The sequence below is a fragment of the Sceloporus undulatus genome, chromosome 1 (assembly GCF_019175285.1).
Source record: "Sceloporus undulatus isolate JIND9_A2432 ecotype Alabama chromosome 1, SceUnd_v1.1, whole genome shotgun sequence".
NCBI classification, from domain to species: Eukaryota; Metazoa; Chordata; class Lepidosauria; order Squamata; family Phrynosomatidae; genus Sceloporus; species Sceloporus undulatus.
Genome location: NC_056522.1, coordinates 92,370,053 through 92,389,881, shown reverse-complemented (window position 1 = coordinate 92,389,881; position 19,829 = coordinate 92,370,053). Strand labels below are relative to the sequence as shown.

Genomic DNA, 19,829 nt, shown 5'->3' with positions numbered 1-19,829 from the left:
CTAGCTTTCATTTTACGGGGGAAAACATCATTGCTTCAGGTAAGGTACTATAGATCTTCCAATTAGCTGTTGGGGTACAGGGTCTATGAACTCTTTTGTTTTGTTATACTGTGTTTCAGAAATGGCAGTTCATAGTCTTACTCTTAGAGTGAATGGACAAAAAAATGTGGTAGCTTCATCTTTCCACAAGGAAGAAATAAAATCAATAATGTATCACTGTAATAATTACAAAGGATAAATAGTGGGAACTGTGCTAACACTCCAGTTCAACACCAGTGTCTTAATGAATCTGATATTGTACCAAAAATGCAGAGCAACAAATGCAATTATCCTAAGGCTAGCAATGAAGCTTTCAAGACAATGTGTTCTAGAGCCAGCCTAGCAACAGAAGAGATTGAAAACAAGAACAAAAGTCATCCCAGATCAATTCTGTTGTGTTACTTTTTGGAGGCCATAAGCATCTCATCTTTGAATCAGCAGGCCTTTTGAGAAGGAAAAGCATATTTTTTAATTAAAAGCAGTAACAACTAGAGTGATCTTTTTTCTCTTTCCTATAGCTGCTGACTTAGCAACTGTTCAACATGCTAGATTCTAAAATTTAGGGAAAACACAGTTTGGAAAACTGCAGAAAGAATAACTTCAGAACCATGTGTTTGGTCATTTGGCGATGTAAAGGCTGATATGGTGACAAGTGATACTTCGGTGTTATACATGGGCCTTGGAACAGAGGGCCTGGGTGGGCTTGCTGCCCCCCAGCCTAGACTGTGGGAGCTGAGCAGCTCTGAAACAACTAGCAAAATTAGTCTACTCAAATGGCTATGTTGCTCCAGGAATTGTGGAATAGAAGTGTATAACATAAAGCATGAGTCGCAGAAGCGTAGGCAGAGGGGCTCAAGACTTAGTCCTAACACTAAGTAATGGGCTCAGTTCCCTCTAAAATTGTTAGGAATTATCAGAAATATACATGCTTATGCACAAAAATATTGTTGGTATAGCTGTTATAGTTGAGACCTCCCATGAATAGTGAAGGCTGCGTGCAATGTGTCTTATCTACATTTACATGGAAAATAAAATTACACTGAACACATGGAGGGGACGTCTAAGAGAATCTCTTGGTCAGTTTGAGCATGCCAGCTCAAATTCCTCTCAGTGGGTATGGGGTGATTTTATTTTATTTTATTGCTACAAATGCACCTCTATCTTGTTTTTCACTTACTTGGTCATATATCATTTAAATCCCATTCTCCCTGTTTAGAGAAAACCTTTTGGAGCTCTTCATGATCTCATTTTATTCTCAGCAATCTAGATAAATTATTGTCATTGGCCAATGTTACCACTTCAAGATTTTGCATCAGGAGATTCTCTGTCCCTCCAACTTGGTAGATATATCTGTTTTACATTTATTTTGAATATTATATGTACAATCCTGTTAATCTTTTAAGATGTCACGTCCACAGCTTTCGCTTTTAAAAGAGTGAAGAGGTGGATGTTTTAAGTGTTTTTAAAAAGTACGTACCACTAGGAAAAAGTATAATGACTTTCATATCGAGGTTAAATACCTCTACCTTAAAAACAGTTTGGGGGCTCTGAGATTAAGACAGCTTTTTATATATTACTCCTAGGAGTAATGAAGGCTACATGCATTCTTATCCTATGCATACTTATTTGCGAGTAAATTCAAATTAAATCATGGATGATACTTCTAAGCAGACACCAATTGTAAAGGTTCATATTCAAGGCAAACTGAATAATAATGGCAAGGAGAAGTAAAGTAATTTGCCTTCTACATGACTGGCTTCAGTGACAGCTTAACTGGAGACTGCATATTACAGCAATAAGTAGGTTCTTCTACCTTCAGTTGCCCTAGGGAAAAAATATTCATACTCTTTTACAGTCATTTCACTGAATCAAAGGTGGGCTTGCTTTGTCAAGGAGGAGAACAAGTGGGAAAGCACCCAGCAGCCATTTTTACGATCTCTCAGAGGTAGGAGGAGTGTAGCATATGGGCTGCTTGAGGTTGTTGAATCCATGTGTTGCTGCTTCTGCTGTGTGCCTTCAGGTTGTTTCCAATTTATGGTAACTGGAATGCACCATTCATAGAAGCTCTGGTGGCACAGTGGTTAAGTGCCAGTACTGCCGTCACAACATTGTGAGTTCGATCCCAGGGCTCCAAGGTTGACTCAGCCTTTCGATCTTTTTGTAGGTTGGCAAAATGATACCCAGCTTGTTGGGAGCACTTAGCTTACAGATTGTAAACTGCTTAGAAAGTGCAGTATTCACTGATAAGCGATATAGAAATGTCTGAGATAATGTGACTTCTCCCAGGTCACCCAATGAGTTTCCCTGGAGGAATGGTGATTCAAACCCTCATCTCCTAGAGTCCTAGTCCAACACTCAAACCATGACACCCTTCTGTCATATCTTTCTCCAAATATCTCCTCAATTTTTCCAAAGCCCTCAGATTTAAGTGGGAAAAAGTGTTGGCACTCCCATGCTTTTGTACCTTCAGGTTTCTTGTCAACATAGGGCAGCCTCAAGAATTTCACAGGTTTTCTTAGGCAAGGAATACTCAGAGATGGTTTGCCATTGCCTTCCTCTGTAACACAGACTACAGCATATGGTGTTTCTGATGGCCCCAACATCCATTAATTCCTCAAATTTCTTTTTGAAGCTGTGCAAGTTGGCAACCATCACTACATCTCAAAGCAATGAATTCCACAGGTTAGCTATGTGCTGTGTGAAGAAATACATCCTGTTATTTGTTATGATTCTCCCATTTCAGTGGATGCTTCTGAGTTCTAGTATGATATCTCTCCTTACTTGTTGTTTCCCCTTATCTGAACAACCCTGAACATTCTTACCTGTGCTCATAGATAAGATGTTTAAGTCCATTGGCCATTTTTGGTATTCCTTTTCTGCATTTTTTCCATCTCTACAATATACTGTGTACCAATAACAGTACACATATTCCAGTTGTGGTCACACCATGTATTTGAATAAGGCAATATAATATTCACAGTTCTGTTTCTAACTCCTTTTCTAAAAGTACCCAAGAATATTTTCATTTTTTACAGCAGCCAGACACTGGGTTAACATTTCATCAAGTTATCTATCACAACCCCAGTTCTCTATTCTTGTTCTGTCTCAACCATGTCAGGGCATATCAATGTATATGTGAAAGGAGATCTTGTAGCACCTTTGAGACTGAAAGAAAGAAGTTGGCAGCATGAGCTTTCATAGACTAACATTTACTTTCTCAGATGCATATGGGGGCACCTGAGGTAGACTAGTCTACGAAAGCTCATGCTGCCAACTTCTTTCTTTCAGTTAGTCTCAAAGGTGCTATGCACTGATTCTACAGACTAACATGGCTATATCTTTGAATGTATATGTGAAGGTAGAGCTTTTTTGTACCAAGATGCATCATATTATGCTACTTTAGCATTGAGCTTTTAGACCATATTTTGTATGCAAAGTTTATTCTCCAGGAAGAAGTCACACCCTTCCTCTGTTTTCAGGAGGTCTCTAGCAGCAGCCTATTTGAAACTGAAGCTGTGCAGCTGGTTCTACAATGGCCACAACTTACACATCACCTACACAATACAGTGTTAAGCAATGGCATTTGGAAAGCTTAGGTCTTCTTGTAGGAGGCCCAAAGAACTCAGACCAAACTCAGAAGATGGAACTTCTGCATACAAGATTCAGCTCATGGACACCTATTAAAAACAAATCTCTTAACAATCAGGTAAGTTAAGGCAACGATGTTATCTTCCCACCGAAATGGTACTTACTCATCTACTTGCATTTTCATGCTTTCAAACTGCCAACCTAGCAGTTCGAAAGCATGCAAATGCAAGTAGATAAGTAAGTACCACTTTGGTAGATAGATAACAGTGTTCGATGCAGTCATGCTGGCCACATGACCACTGGATTTGTCTTTGAACAGTGCTGGTTCTTTGGCTTAGTAACGGAGACAAGCATCCACTCCCTACAGTCGGTTACGACTAGACATTCATGTCAAGGGACTACCTTGACCTTTTTAAGTTAAAGTTTACTGAACTCATACAAATAGCTCAAACAAACTTGAGTGGTTAGGTGGCCTTCTACACTGTGTCTTGCAAGAAGTGAAAGAAGACCTTTGGGCAGACAGCTGCAAAGAAGCTCATAATGTCTGTAGATGATATAGGTCCAATGGATGTAAACTCGGCTTCTCACTTCTTGTTTTATTGGAGAATTTCAGTTTGTGCAATCCGAGAATGTGGACAGGATTCTTGGGGAGGTGAAAACCAGAATATGCATGCTGGACTTGTGCCCTTTCTGTCTCTCAAAAACTGCCAGTGAGGGACTGAGTGAGTGAGTTAGGGGGATAGTGAATGCTTCACTGTGGCAAGGCAGCTTCCCAACTTGTCTAAAAGCAGTTGGGAGGGGGGGGGGGGGACTCTCTGATCCCTACCATACTAGAGTGTTGCATCAAGTCTCCAATATTCCTTTCTTGGGCAAGGTTCTAGAGCAGGGGCTTGTAAGTGTGTTTCATAGAGTTGGAAGAGACCCCAAGGGCCATCCATGCAGGTACACAGAATCAAAGCACCCCCAACAGATGGCCATCCAGCCTCTCTTTAAAAACCTCCAAAGAAGAAACTCTGGCACACTCTAAGGGAGTGTGTTCTACTGTCAAATCGCTTTTACTGTCAGGAAGTTCTTCCTAATATTGATGTGGAACCTCTTTTCCTGTAGTTTAATCCATTGCTCCAGGTCCTGTTCTCTAGAGCTGCAGAAAACAAGCTGCATATATTCCATGAGACTGCTCTTGTGGCTCCCAGAGCTCCCCAGGGTAAACAAAAAAAATCTCCTGAGCAACAAAGGCAGCTCCCTAGCTTTCCAGAGTTGCCCATTCCTGTTCTAGAGCAGCACCAGTATTTCTGAGATGAAAACAATTATCTAGATCTATTTCAAGCTGGCTTCAGGCCTAGCTACAGAACAGAAACGACTTTAGACACCCTGATAGGTAAGTGTGTCTCTGTTGGTTCTACTGTACCATGGTATCCATTGAGCCACCTCTCTGAAATAGGACTCGGATGTATTTTTTGACATGGTTTCAGTCCTTCTTGAAGGGAAGAACTCAGAGTGACTGCTGCAGGATTCCTGTTCAGTGCCTTGACTATTTGTTTGTGGGATCCTTTGGGGCTCAGTTTTGTCACCATGCTGTTCAACATACACATGAAAATGCTGAGAAAAGTTATCTGGAGTTTCGGATTCTGATGTCAATAATATCCTGATGATACCCAATTATGTCTCTTCTATCCATCTAATTTCTAATTGCAGCCCAGTAGCTTCATGGTAATTGGTTTCACCGTATCATGATTCATGAGCTTTTGTGGCTCAGTGCTAGAGAATTCTGGGAACTGTAGTTTTGTGAGATATTCAACCTCCTCTGTCAGAGAGCTCTGGTGCCACAATAAACTACAATTCCCAGAATTCCATAGCAGTTAATGTGGCTATCTGCAAAAGCTCATGATACAGTGAAACCCAGTTACCATGAAGGTGTTGCCATACTTCAGTTTTTCCCCCTTCTCTCCCTCTCTTCCTCCTTTTTATAGATTTTAAAGGTATTAGATGGTGTGAGCTACTGCATACCTCCAAAGTGACCCAAAGCAGCTTTATTTTGGCCTGTCTGTTCTTATGCTTGAGTACTTCTTTATTTGAAGATGTAGTTAATGTAATCCTTTAGGGTTTTATGCTTTTGTATTTTAAATTTGAGATCTGGTTGTTGATTACCTTAAGATTTTTTTTTTACCATTTGTTATTCTAGTTTGTTTCGAACTGTTTTTTATGGAAGTTTGTCAGTTCTTCCCAATCTTTTTCTACTTTTTCTCTTCATTTATTATTGATTGAACATGTTAATTTATCCATCTCAATGGCTTCCAACAAGTCTATCAATCATTCACTAATATTTGAGTGTTCTTTCTCTTTCCATTTTTCCTCTTACAATCAGGATATCTGTCAGCACCTAGACAATGCAGTGCAAATTTGAGCTAGAAGTCGAAAGGATGCATCTCTGACATAACTTTCAGTTACAATAGTAAAAGGGCTGCTCTTTTTGTCTCACAATACTGAGACAAAGTGCGTGGATCATTTTCCATCCTCATGCAGTGATGAATCCAATTCCTTGCACGGTAACAAAACTACTTACAAAGATGTATTTGATTTCCCCTTGGTGGGGATGAAATTGTAGGTACTATAATCAAAGGAAGTATGTTCAGTGTCCAAATTATGTATTTTTCATCCTTATATCAGAAAAAGAAGCTGGCTACTGCTTGGAACAATGACAGCAATAACACTGAGGAGGCTTCCTGCCATGGGAGCCACAGTTTCTTGAGATTCCCGGAGATGATGAGTGTCAGGGGAAATGCAGGAATGCTGACTTACCCATTCTAAAAAAAACCCACAGGCCAGCAAGGACCTGGTCTGACAATAATTCAATAGTGTTCCAAGGGGTAGAGTGTAAAAGGGTTCAACTCCCAGGGAATACTGACAAGAAATGGAAAGTTCTAGTGCTGTGTGCTAACTGAACTGTCCTGAATTTTGTGTGTGGCTTTGTTTAGCTCTTTCAGGAAAGAATCAGGCTTATAAGTTACTGGTTTGACCTGTGGACAGACAGACAGCGCAAAGAGTTTCTCCACCAGATATTCACCAAATGCAACAAGTCACAAGTGAAGTAAGTGCACAACAAGTGCTGCTTTGTGAAAAAGGAAAAAGGGTGGCTCCTATAATATGAATCTATTACTCTAGCCAATGCTTTTGTATTTGTGCTGAGTTAGGAACATAAGAAACTGCCTTATTCTGAGTCATACCTTTGGCCCTTCCAGCTTGGTAATTCTAAGCCTGACCGGCAGCAGTTCTTCAAGATTTCAGGCAGGAAATTTCAAATTGTTTAAAAGCTCCAGCAGTAGGGTTGCCATATCCCGCCGGGGGGCGGGACAATCCCGGTTTGGGAGGGGCCAACCCGGTCCCGGTCCGGTTTGGTGCCCAAACCGGGACGGCCCCACCCACCGTGGCCACCTCAGCCCCCGCGGCGGCTCCAAGGCCTTGCTGGAGCTCCAGCCGCAGAGACGCTCCCTCCCGGGCCCCAGCGAGGCCTTCGAGGCGGCTCCGCGGTCGGAGCTCTGGCCGCGGGGTCCTCAAGGCCTCCGCGAGGCCAGGGAGGAGAAGAAGGCCGCTTCCCACCGCGGCGATTGCCGTGATGAGGAGCGGCCCCTGCCTCCTTCCCGACCTGGGAGCCGGTGGAGGCTTCTTCCCAGGCCAGGAGGAGGAGCAGGCCGCTTCCCACCGCGGCGATCGCCGCGATGTCAGGCTTCCCCCCGCTCTTCTTGGCCTGGGAGCCGGCCTAGGCTCCCTCCCAGGCCGGGAGGAGGAGGAGGAGGACAAGGTTTAAAAATCTAGGACTTTTTTTTTTAATTTCCTAGCCAGGAAATTAAAAAAAAATGTCCTACATTTTCAAACCTTGTCCTACATTTGTCCCGGTTTCGAGGTCCTCCATTATGGCAACCCTATCCAGCAGCAAATTTTTACTGTTCCCTAGTGGTTTTCTACTATGCCCAACCCTCCTTAGTTTCTGAAACCAGTAACTTTGTCTCACATGGTCAATGAAATCTTTAAAAGTGAGGCAAACCCAAGACTAGGAGATGGCAGGAATATCTATATTGCCTAACAGAAAGTTGTCTGAGCCTGTGAAATATGACTGAGATTCAGAACCCAACAGGTATAGCTCTAACTTTGTATCAGGAAAGGTCCCTTCTATTGACTTTCTGTTTGTTATAATCTATGGGAACAATGGCACAGAGTCTCTGGTCAGGACCTTTGATGGCTGCCCTAAATACAGAGCTATGAAATTGTAGCAATAGTTATACAAATGTCTCTCTAGGACAGAGCACAATAGACCAAATCTGAATTTTGGGTGAGAAGATTTGCATTGCTTACTATCTTCCAGAAACACGTCTCTGTAAATATGTAACTTGCAAAATAGCCTCAAGTTTTCTACTGCCACAAGCATGCAGAAAAATTGCTCTGAACTTCCTCAGGGAATGGTGGGCTGCACAAAATGTAGGCCAAAGAACCAGGTTCTGAAACCATAGTCATGAGCAGAGGAAACATAAGAACAGAAAAGTAACTAAAAAAAACCAGATTGCCGGAGTTTTGGAAACCATGGTTTGTGTATGTCTGGAAACTGAAACAATGGTGGGTCTCTTAACTATGATTAGAACAAAAAACATGGCTTACTCAAAATTTGAAACCAGCCAATATCACCGTCTCATATTTCTGAGTCTCTTGACAATAATCCCCCCAGTTACTAACTTAACCAGGACTATGGGTGCGTCTGTACTGTTGAAATAATGCAGTTTGACACCACTTAATTGCCATGGCTCCATTTTATATAATCCTGGGATTTATAGTTTTGTGAGGCACCAGCACTCTTTGACAGAGAAGGCTAAAGACCTTGTAAAGCTACAAATCCCAGGATTCCATAGGATGGAGCTAGAACACTTAAAGCGGTGCCAATTATTATTTGGATTATTTCTACAATAAATGCACCCTATGGAAACATCACCTTAAGTGTAAATAAACAGTTAGAATGGCACTGTTTCTCCAACCTTTACAGATTTGCTGAACAATGGCTTTTAGAAAATATCCCAGTGACCAAAGTGGACTTCACCGCCTTACTTCCACGATTCATATCTTTGTACATCTTCTCCTTTCTCAACCCAAAGGATCTTTGTGCTGCTGCCCAGGTCAACTGGCACTGGAAGTTTTTAACAGAACAGGTATGCTCAGGTTGCCTATGATCCTCACTAGAGCCAATAGTAGATTTTCATTCAGTACAAAACAGGACATTGTTGCTATGCTTCCAAGACATGCTTTAACCCTGTTTAAGCTCTGATTGCTCTTGTGGGAGTAGAACCATTCAGGCTGAGTGTCTGCATTTATTTATTATTATTATTATTATTATTATTATTATTATTATTAACCTTTATTTATGAAGTGCTGTAAATGTACACAGCGCTGTACATGCAATTTTTTTAGTTAGACGATTCCCTGCCCTCAGGCTTACAATCTAAAAAGACATGACACAGAAGGAGAAGGGAGTGGTGACGGGAAAGGGTAAGAGGTCCAGCAGTTCCTCTCAACCTCCGAGGCCTGGACCAAGGCAGATGGACTGAAGGGAGGGCTTGGCTTCAAAATGGAAGGTTAATCATTATCCAGGGAAAATACATACTCACAAGTAGGATAATACATATACAGTACATAGCAATACAGTGGTGCCTCGGGATACGAAATGATCGGGTTACGAAATTTCCGGGATACGAAAAAGTTGGATTGGCAAAAACTGTTTCGGGTTACGAAATATTTTTCGGGTTATGAAATTCATTTCGGCGCGAAATTCAAATGCTGCAAAGTGCAGCTATAGGCTTTCCAGTGCTAACGAAAAAGTGTTTCGGGTTACGAAATTTTCGGGTTATGAAAGGAATGGCGGAACGAATTAATTTTGTAACCCGAGGCACCACTGTACAGGAAATGGATCGATAAACAGCCAACAACAGAACAGTGGATCATGGGAAAATTACCTCTTTGGACTCCCAGCTGGAAGATTTTGGGAATTTTTGTTCCTGTAATAATGTTATGAAGCTTTGATACACAACAAATGTCAGCAGGGAGTGGCATTCATATGTAAAACCACTTAGTGCAGCATTGCTCCCATATTCCTCTTTGAAGAAGTGATAACCCTGGAATAGGGCTTATGTTCACTAATGAAACAAGGCTGCTTTATTTGTTTATTGTTAAATTTATATCCCACTTTTCTTCCTATTTGCTCAAGGCAGTATAGGTGTTTCACCTCCTCCCCACCTTGTTCTCACAATCGCCCTGTGAGGTAGGTCAGGCTGAAACAGTGTGACTGGTTATTTGCTCATTGTATGTGGTTGTTTCCATGTCAATGAGGTGGAAAATCCATTCCAGGTTTTCCTTTTTAAAAAACACACTGTTTAATAATAGCTTCTCTTTGGAAATGTATCTTTGTTTTTTACTTTCTTCTCCATAGGATTGTCTGTGGATGCCAAAATGTATTACCTTAGGATGGTTTCTTCCCTATACTCCAGAAAAAAATGAATATGGGGCTTGGAAGCAACATTATATTGCATATGCAACTGATGTGGATCGATTAACTCCCAGGGAAGCCACTGGAACCTATGGAATCCTTGGAGAACATAAAACACAGTATGAAGATCAACAAGAGAGACTGTATGCAAAACATCTGCGAAAAATTATTAGAGAACGAATGGCACTACACAAGAGTAAGTTAAGGAAGACTGTAACTTTCTTCAGTTATTACTAAAGGATTTACCTAAGAGTAAAGTGTCATTGAACTCAATGGGACTCATTGCCCTGAATAGACATGTATAGTAGGGCTGGGGAATGTTGCAATGTTACTGGGCTAAACTTCCTATCATCTAATAGTGAGGGATGATGGATTTCATAATGGTTGCATAATGTAGCAATCCCAGAGATAAACACAGTCAGCATGAGATTTGTGCTCCTTTCAAAATCTGTAGGATTAAATGGCATTGTCTGATTTCTAATTTCTCAGCGGAATTGTTGAAAGCTCGTCCCCCGTGGTTAAGTGGAACATGGAGCTCAGGATTTTACAGACATGGATGCCAATTGAGTTTGTCACAGACTATCCATGACCGAACTAGATTGCCTGCGGCAGTGTTACTGGCAAAGGTATTATACTCATTATTGTCTGACTGTATAGTTTGCTTTTGAGCATGCTTACAGAGAGCTTAATTTGAGTCTAATCTCTTGTCAAGAAGCTATTTTCGGTAAAAGAGCTTAGCAAATGAAGACATGAAGAGTACCTCTGATATCCAGCCCCTCTATTCCCACGAGATCCCTACTGCTGCCTGTGAAAAAGATGCCACTTGGCCGGAGTCCTATCTGCCTGGCAGGAACTTCATTATCATAGTCATGCCATTCTGAACACACCAATATCATCTGATCTGGGAGGCTGAGAAGGGTTGGTCCTGATTCTTGGAAGAGAAATCATCAAACATTCTTTCACACTGCACAAATATAGCACTATGATTCCTCTTGAACTGTAATGACTGCATTTTGTAGAATTCCAAGATTTGCAGTTTGGTGAGGTATTCGAGCTCTCTGGCTGAGAATTCCCAATGCCATTCCCTAAATCGCAGACTCCAGGTTTCCTTAACAAAGAGCCATGACAGTTAAAGTGAAATTCTAGCCTTGTAATTGTATAGTATGAAAGATCCACAGGCAGGGCTAGGGAAAAAAAAATCCTGCTTAGACGTTGGCTTTCATGGCTTGTTAAAAGCTATGGGGGGCTTGGCCAAGGGTTCATCCAATCTCCTTCCTTGGAGGTCTTTAAGCAGAGGCTAGATGGCCATCTATTGGGGATGCTTTGATTGGATTTCCTGCATGGCAGGGGGTTGGACTGGATGGCCTGTGCGGTCTCTTCCAACTCTATGATTCTATGATTCTAAGGGGGGGAAATCCTGGAGGGATCAATGGTAGTTGGGTACATGGGCCAATTGTCTGATTCAATATAAGCATTTCCCTGTGTCCCTATGTACTAGCCTTAAACAATGAAAAGCCAATTTGCTTATAATCCTTGCTCATCCAAACTTTCTGTTGCTTGCCCTTGTCCAGAATAGATGTCAATTCATTTCATTCAGTGAGGCACTCAAAAGGGCTTGAGTCAACAATTGCTTCCCTAACATATGTGTCTTTGGCTTTCCACAAACCAGCTAGCCCAGACTGCGGAAATGGAAGACTCACACTGTTCAGTAACCTCTTTGCTCCTACAATAAGGAGCAAATAGAGGATGTTGCTGGAATTTCTCACACTTCCTCACCCTGAATCTGTTCCTGGTTTTCTTCCCTGGTTGAGAAAAATCAAGAGGAAGCGATATGCAGATGGCAAGCACTGTTAAAGGTGGCAGAGATGTAGGTTAGCTTATGAGCAAGGTGCGTATGTTTTTATAAGAAGGAGCAGACAGAGAGATAGATCTCCACAGGTTTCTGGACTTTATGCAGAACCATAACTGACTGTCTTTCAGGCATTGGCTGATGTTATTCAAGTTTCCAATGTCATTTTCCCTCACTTCTTCCCCCACATCCTCCAAGGAGGGGAAGATATAATAATTTTGTTCCAAAAGCAAAGGATAAACATGCCTCCCCTGGCTCTTTGGTCTAGCTAATTATTTAGAACTGGATCTATTTTTCTACCTCAGTTTATTTCTCTTAATAACGATTAGTTTTCTTACCTAAATATGAAAGCAGACAGGGAGTCCTTTCACACTGTACAATTATAGCACTATGGTTCTCCTTCAACTGCCATGCAATCCTAGGATTTGTAGTTGAGGGAGGGGCATTTCAAACTGAGAGCTCTTCCAGTGCTTCACCAAACTACAAATCCCAGGATTCCATAGGATTCAACCATGGCAATTAAAATAGAACCACAGCATGATAACTGTGTAGTATGAAATGGGTATGATTGCATTTTGGGGGGAAAGGTCAGTCCTTTAACCAGTCTGGCATTCAAGAGGGGGTTCAGAAGTCCACATTCATACATACATGCTGTGGAAATTGACACTCTACCTTTCCTCTGAACAAATCTGACTACTCATGAAGCCACCACAAACTCAGTGCCTCCTGCAGGCCTACACACACACACACACAAACGTACACATATGTATTTCCAAGTATACACCCATTTGGTTCCTAAAAGCATATTTTTCTGCTAAATGCTTTTAGGAAAGAATGCCTTCCTCAAATGATACACTTTCAAAACCTTTTTCTGAAGAACTGAAATCACAAGTGAAATTCAGCCAGGCAGCAGAGAAGCAGCTTGTGTAAGTGTTGCCGTATTTAAAATCTTCACGAAAAATGTAGGCAACTGGATTTGATGTGTAAAGTATCTGAGAGAATCAAATACTTATTTGTTGTAAGCAAGCCCCTTCCTAAATAAACCTCTCAGGACTGGTGTAGTTCTCGATCATTAGGCATCCTGCACACAACTACCAAGGAGGGAGACTTGTACCTGGTGAAGTCTTTTACTGGTCAAAGCTACAATGTTGTCTCCTTAAGGAAAAGACCACCACCAAAGCTTCTGTAGTGGTTTCAGGGCCAAAGGAGGAGGTATCAAATTATATAGAAAAAATGTAGTTTATCTACATAAACCCCTCAAATGGTCTTGAGGCAGAAGTATAGCAAGATCATTGCTCATTTGGAATCTGAATCTGCTGGGTGGTCTATATGGGAGCTCAAGGCTGCATCCAGAGATCTCTTGGTGTTCCCTCTCTCCATGGGTCCTCTTATCTGTCAGTTTTCACGAAGCCAGAGACAAGGTTGTGAAAATCTGTCACTCTCATTTTCGTTGTGTGTCTCAGAATCTCACCAGCATTCCTTTCTCGTCCAGGTTCTATACTGAATTACAAGACCCTTTTTAAAAATTCCTACACAGAAATCTGAACGTATTTGGTACATAATTTTCCTCATGTCCTCAGTTTCATGCATTTTCTTAAAATATTCACATCCCCCCATTAACTAAAGTGTGGTTGGTAAACTGGTATTTTGCAAATATGCATGTTTTTAATTTGTATTTACTTGCATACAGTTAAAAAAAGGGAGAAAAGAGTCTGATGGCCATTGCTGTCCCTCAGAATTGGTCACTGAATTATATCCTTTTAATAGGCTTACAGAATACAAATTGGATAAATTTACTTGGAAATGGTAGAATTCAAAGACATAGCCATGTTAATCTAGATCAATATGCAAAGGGGTCTTGTAGCATCTTTGAGACTAGCTGAGAGAAAGAGAGTACCATAAGCTTTCATAGACTCAAGCATCTCTCTCTTTAGTCTTTAATAGTAAAAACTATTAACTTTGTATGTTACTTTAACCCTAGATTTTCAATTTTATTCTTATAGAAAAAATGTTGCTGGTAGCAGCTTTTATCCTATAATGTCTCACAGAAATTGTTGGACTGTTTCTCGAAGCTGCCCTAATGAGGAACATGCTCTTCAGCCACACCTGATCCTCATATCATCCCATGTTCCTGCTTATGAGGTATAATTGATTTTACAGAGGCTTTGTATTTTGCCTTCTCCATTCTTTCAGATGACTTGATCTCCTCACCCATGTCTGTTCCCAAAACATTGGGAGGGAGGGGTGAAGATAAACTAAACTGGGTGTAACCTTGGCCCCTGCTTGTCCAGTAATACTTCCCTTTCATGACTTTTAAACGCCATGCGGGGCTTGGCCAAGGGGTTAAAAGGAAATGGTTAGTGCCTCACTACAGGACAGGTTTCCAATGTGCTTACAGGACTGTTGCTGAAAAAATCCTGCCTGTATCCTACTTTATTGGATAGCTACCATTCAGTTTCTAATATTTACTTTCCGGGCAAAACACTTATACTGTTAATATAGTAGCCTCTCAGCTCTAGGAGATCCTGGATTGAGATAAATTATCTAGATCTATTTGGATCTAGCTTCAGCCATGGTTATAGGATGGAGACAGCTTTATTTGCCTTGATCTGTGATGGGAATTGGACAGGAAGAGTGCACCCCTGTAGGTTCTTCTGGACTTCTCAACAACTTTAGATACTGTTCATTATGGTATCTTTCTAGGCCACCTTATTGAGATAGGTTTTTGAGGCACTGTTTTATAGTGGCTTCATTCCTTTCCAGAGGGGCAAACCCAAAAGGTGATTTGTGGGACTCCTATTCTACATCTGACCATTCCTGTGGCATATGTCAGAGTTTAGTTTTGTCCCGCATGCTATTTAACATACACATCTAAGAGGTTATCTATAGTTTGGAGGTCCAGTGGCACATGTATGCTGATGATACCCAATTCTGTTTCTTCTTTCCACTTAACTCCTAAATTTGTGCCTGTTAGATGTAATAGACTGGATGAGAATGAACAAACTGATGCCTAAGCAAAACAAAACAGAGATGATCTTGGTGAGTCAAAGGCAGACCATAGAATAATGATTAGGGATCCAGCCTGTGCTGGATGGAATTGTACTTACCTTGTAGACATAGGTTCACAACTTACGTAGTTGAATTCCTGGATTCAACCCTGAGCCATTTAAATTCAGTTAGACCTCTCCTTTAGCCATAGTGACGCATACCTCTGGGACATCCTATGTAATTGTAATATCTTACAAACCCTACAAAGGACTGCCTTTGTAGAGTGACTGGAAACTTCAGTTATGACCAACAAGCTGAAGGCAGATGGCTAACTGAGGGCTCCTTACAGGGAGGATATGGCTTCCTTGTCACAACATTTCCATTGGCTACTGACCTAGGCACAGTTTAAAGTGCTGGTAATGACCTATAAAGCACTACATAGTTCAGATCAAGATTATTGATTGTTTGTTTCAACAAGCCTTTTTAAACTGATAGTATATTTGGAAGGGCTTTTAATAGGATTCTATACTGTTCTTATTTCTTGCTTTTTAATGGTGTTTTAAATTGCTTTTAATTCTGTTGATGGTTTAATTATATAAACACTTTGTATGTTTTACTAAAATGAGCTTTTCTCCAGAACCTTTTAAAATATTTTGTAAACTGTCTTGAGTTCCAGGACAAGGAAAACAAAGAAACAAATAGACAGAAAAACCACCATCACCAAGCAACAGAAAAACTTGTCAGACCAAGATTAAATGGGATAAAATAAAGGTCCTGGAGTAGACTTTTTTTTTAAAATCACCACTTATGAAATAAATAGATGAGGAAAGAATGGAAATACAAAAGAGAGTGAGAACAGAGCAGGTTAATTTCTGCAGGCCTTTCCCTGATCCTTTGTTGGCTTGTTCTTTTAGCCATTGCCCTACTTCGCCAAAGCCTAGTCTCAAAAATTGGTATGACGTGGGCACACTGTAATTTGTTGTGGTACCAGAGCTCTCTGACAGAAAAGGCTAAAAATTTCACAGATCTACAAATTGTAGAATTCCATAGCATTCAGCCATGGCAGTTAAAGCAGTTTCAAACTGCATCATTTCTACAATGCAGATGTAGCATCACTCTAAAACGAAGACAATGGCAAACCTCCTCTCAACACATTTCCTAGGATAGATAGGGTACCCATAGGTCAGAGTTGACTTGAAGGCACATAACAACAATTATCTTTCTTTTCTCTTTTCTTTTAGTTGATCGTGGACAGTGTTAAGCCTGGAATCATCCCCATAGTGTATGAGCCTAGCAGCAGCACCTTGGAAAGCCTCCTTTTTTATGTGCAAAAGGTCTTGGATGGCCAAATATCAAAGAGTATTGGGATTTTCAGTAATGGAAATTCTAGGGGAATTAACCTGCTTCAAGGTGGGTTCATTAAACAATAGTAACACCCAACCTGATCACACATTATTTGGCTTTACAGAGCAATATTGTATGGAGGAGATACATGTATTCGGCAAGCTTGTTTCTTCTAATAATAAGCTTTGGTCACCTGGAGTCTGATCTCACTTGGAGATATGTTGGAGTCAATGAAACAACCTTGAACATCGTTCTAATTCACCTCTTTCCCAGGCAAATGTGCAAAAAAGGCATTCAGAGAAAAGAAGCCTAAAGTTACATGAAATACGTTAAAATGAGGCAAGACTGTTTGTTACTACTAATAACACTAAATCCTTGCAGACTCTCTTGATTTCAACAACCCTTTATAAGCAATCTTTTGCTCCCTTTGCTATTTCAGAAGCTTCAACACTTCCCTTTTATGTCCATGAAATTCCATTAATGTATTTCATGGGGCCTGCGAGTCATATTACACAGAGTTTGGTAATAACAAGTGACAAACAACTATTTATTTGTAATTAATCCTCTTTCCCCAAAACAAAGGTATAACAATATCACAAATGGAATTTCCTATCCGACTAGAAGACTTCTACAAAAATAAACCGAAGCTGCCAAGTATTATTTATTTATTTTATTTTATTTACGGTATCTATACCCCACCCTTCAGCCCTAGAGGTTCTCAGAGCAGCTTACAATTATTATTATTTTGAATTAGATGGTTCCCTGCCCTCAGGCTTACAATCTAAAAAAAAAGTATAACAACAAGCTGGCATTTAATAGCAGAGGCAGCCTGCTGTTAGAACATCCTATGTAACATCCACGTCTTTACAAAGTGAGAATGGGCTTCAGAGGTTTCTTCAGAGAAGGGGAAGAAAACAGTCATTAGAATATAGGGAAAGGGTATAGTGTTAATTTAGATCTTTCCTCTTCCCTGAATATTGGCCCAAAAATGGTTCTGGTTTGGGTGTATTCTTCAAAATTCTTAATTTAAAAGCGCAGCATTTATGTTATGAGATAGTCCCCAGTTACCCTATATTTTCTTTGTTGTCTGACTTAATTTCATACAGGCCACAGAATCAGTGTCAAGAATCTGCTTAAGCCTGAAGTGAGAGACTTTTGGGAGAAGTTAAAAAGCTGTGTAAAAGAAGGTGGCACTATAGATATCTTTGTTCCCTTGGCAGCTTCAGGTCAGTTCTGTGTGCTTAACCTCATTTCCTTTGCTTACAAAAGGCTTTAAAAACAACAACAACAAAAAACCAATAATGAACCAACACAGATTTTATTCTGCCTTAAACATCAAACACTTGTTGTAAAGCCGCTGCCTTTGGTGAAGAAGCTTCAATACATTTTGTAAATATTCTGCCGTTTCCACTTGGGCCGCCATCTGTGTCTGAGATAACTATCACTGACATCCAGAACAGCCTGGCAGTTACTTATCCTTTCTGTTTATATTGTCAGGAAATCCTCATGGTATCAGTTTAACACACTTGATATACTGTTCTCCTGTAAGCCACTCATTTATGTGCTGGAAATGTTTCTTTTAGAATTGACCCTGAAGTGCAACATTGCTGTTGCTTTTACTTCAGCTTCTTATTTGTCATTTTTGTTTCCACTGAAAATGAAAATGTCTAGAAATCAGTTCTCCCTCCTGCATCCTCTGTGTTCCTCTTCATTATAGGATATCTCTACAGAAATATGGTTATGGGATTTCTTTTGATGGATCTGAACAAGGCAAAGGGGCATTATTCACCAACAATGTACAATTATAGTTTTTTGTGGATTTTGGGGGCTATGTGGCCATGTTCTAGAAGAGTTTATTCCTGACGTTTCACCAGCATCTGTGGCTGGCATCATTCTCTGAAGATGCCAGCCACAGCTGCTGGCGAAACATCAGGAATAAATTCTTCTAGAACATGGCCACATAGTCCCAAAACCCCCACAAAAAACTATGGATGCCGGCCATGAAAGTCTTCAACTTCACAGTGTACAATTACTTCATCTTAATGTCCAAGTGAATGCATTTATTAATTTCCCCATTTATCAACTGAAAAGGCTCCCAGAGTGGCAGACATAACGTCAGTTAAAAAGTCAGTTCCTGCCCCTGCAGCTTTACAATCCAAAAGGTAAAGCAAAAAAGGGAAAGAGAAAAACATAAATAAATTCATTCATGCAATGATCAGAGAATTCTTGCTCCAAAACTTTTCCCAATTAAGGTTGGGGAAAATAATTCTTTGACCACAATATTAATTAGAGGATAAAATGAACATTAGAGGATGAAATATAACCTCAGTAAAAGTTCAGTGAATCTTCTCTGTTTCCTTGGTTTCTAAAAATATGTGGTGCAGTTATGTAAGAAAAATCTGTAATGAAAACTTCTACTGCACTATGGATGCATAAATTCAAGTATACTTCAGTTAATAAAGTCAATATGTTCCTGAGCATTACTTCTTTAACAAAATGTTTGTTACCAGAATGATCATTATTATTATTATTAAACTTTATTTCTAAAGTGCTGTAATTATACACAGCACTGTACAGAAATCAGAAATAATATGGAAAGAATAGGGATAGGGTCCTTCACCTACACAGTTCAGCATAGCTCAACATACCTTTTGTTCCAAACTAATATGTACATATGAAATGAAACAACCAGGCCAAATAAGCCATGCATGAGTAAACACAAATGCTTCAAATCTTCTAGATATCACTTGAAGCCTTCCTCCAAAATTAATCCAGGACTGATGTTTTATTTCACCAGCTTCTAATTTTCTTATGATTTTCATTTTGATGGCCAACATATAGATCTATTCGCTTTTTTAACGTGGTGTGAGCAGCTAGTGAGACAGGCTTATCTGCTCTCCCTTTTCTGTTTTTGCCATTCACAAGTGCTCAGTAAGGGATTCTGCAGGCAGCTGTTGTTTAACTTGCCTGTTGCACGCAGGTCCACACAGCTACTGTAGGACTTGCTAGAACAGAATCTTGCTCTTTCCCAGCTCAAGGTTATTATTTTTTAATTGCATTATTTACTGCAGACATGCTGCTGCACCTCAACACCAAAAGTCTGTTTTTCTCCAGTCTTCCTTCATCAACCTCCCAATGCCAATGCTGCTAAAGACTGAAGAGCGGGGTATAAATATTATTATTATTATTATTATTATTATTATTATTATTATTATTATTACAAGCCCAGAAGAGGAGGAGGAGGAGGGGGGGACTGGGGAGTGTAAAAAAACTTTTGTAAAAAGAAGCTTTTCCTTTAGAGGCTTGTTAACAAAGGTATGCAGTATATGATTTTCCTCTCCAAAATTTAACAGATTTTAGGGTTACAAGCCTAATGCTGAAAATAATGCTGATTTCTATTTTAATGATGTGCAATATACATTATATAGAAAAGACTTAATTTTCCAGAGGCAGGACAGGAGGCCTTTCCTCAGCTCTCTCGTTTTATTAAGCCGGAGT

At 40.3% G+C, this 19,829-nt stretch overlaps 1 protein-coding gene across 1 annotated transcript in view; it reads left to right on the top strand.

Moving 5' to 3' along the window:
- Nucleotides 1-17: 17 nt before the first annotated feature.
- ECT2L (epithelial cell transforming 2 like) overlaps nucleotides 18-19,829 on the top strand; it is a 47,699-nt gene continuing 27,887 nt past the window's right edge. The window contains 12 exon segments of the mRNA XM_042446942.1: nucleotides 18-39; nucleotides 1,307-1,379; nucleotides 3,519-3,745; nucleotides 6,603-6,715; nucleotides 8,657-8,819; nucleotides 10,094-10,346; nucleotides 10,640-10,776; nucleotides 12,828-12,925; nucleotides 14,003-14,141; nucleotides 16,229-16,397; nucleotides 17,438-17,557; nucleotides 19,779-19,811. Of these exon segments, the coding sequence (XP_042302876.1) occupies nucleotides 3,572-3,745; nucleotides 6,603-6,715; nucleotides 8,657-8,819; nucleotides 10,094-10,346; nucleotides 10,640-10,776; nucleotides 12,828-12,925; nucleotides 14,003-14,141; nucleotides 16,229-16,397; nucleotides 17,438-17,557; nucleotides 19,779-19,811 (1,399 nt within the window). The 5' untranslated portion in view covers nucleotides 18-39; nucleotides 1,307-1,379; nucleotides 3,519-3,571.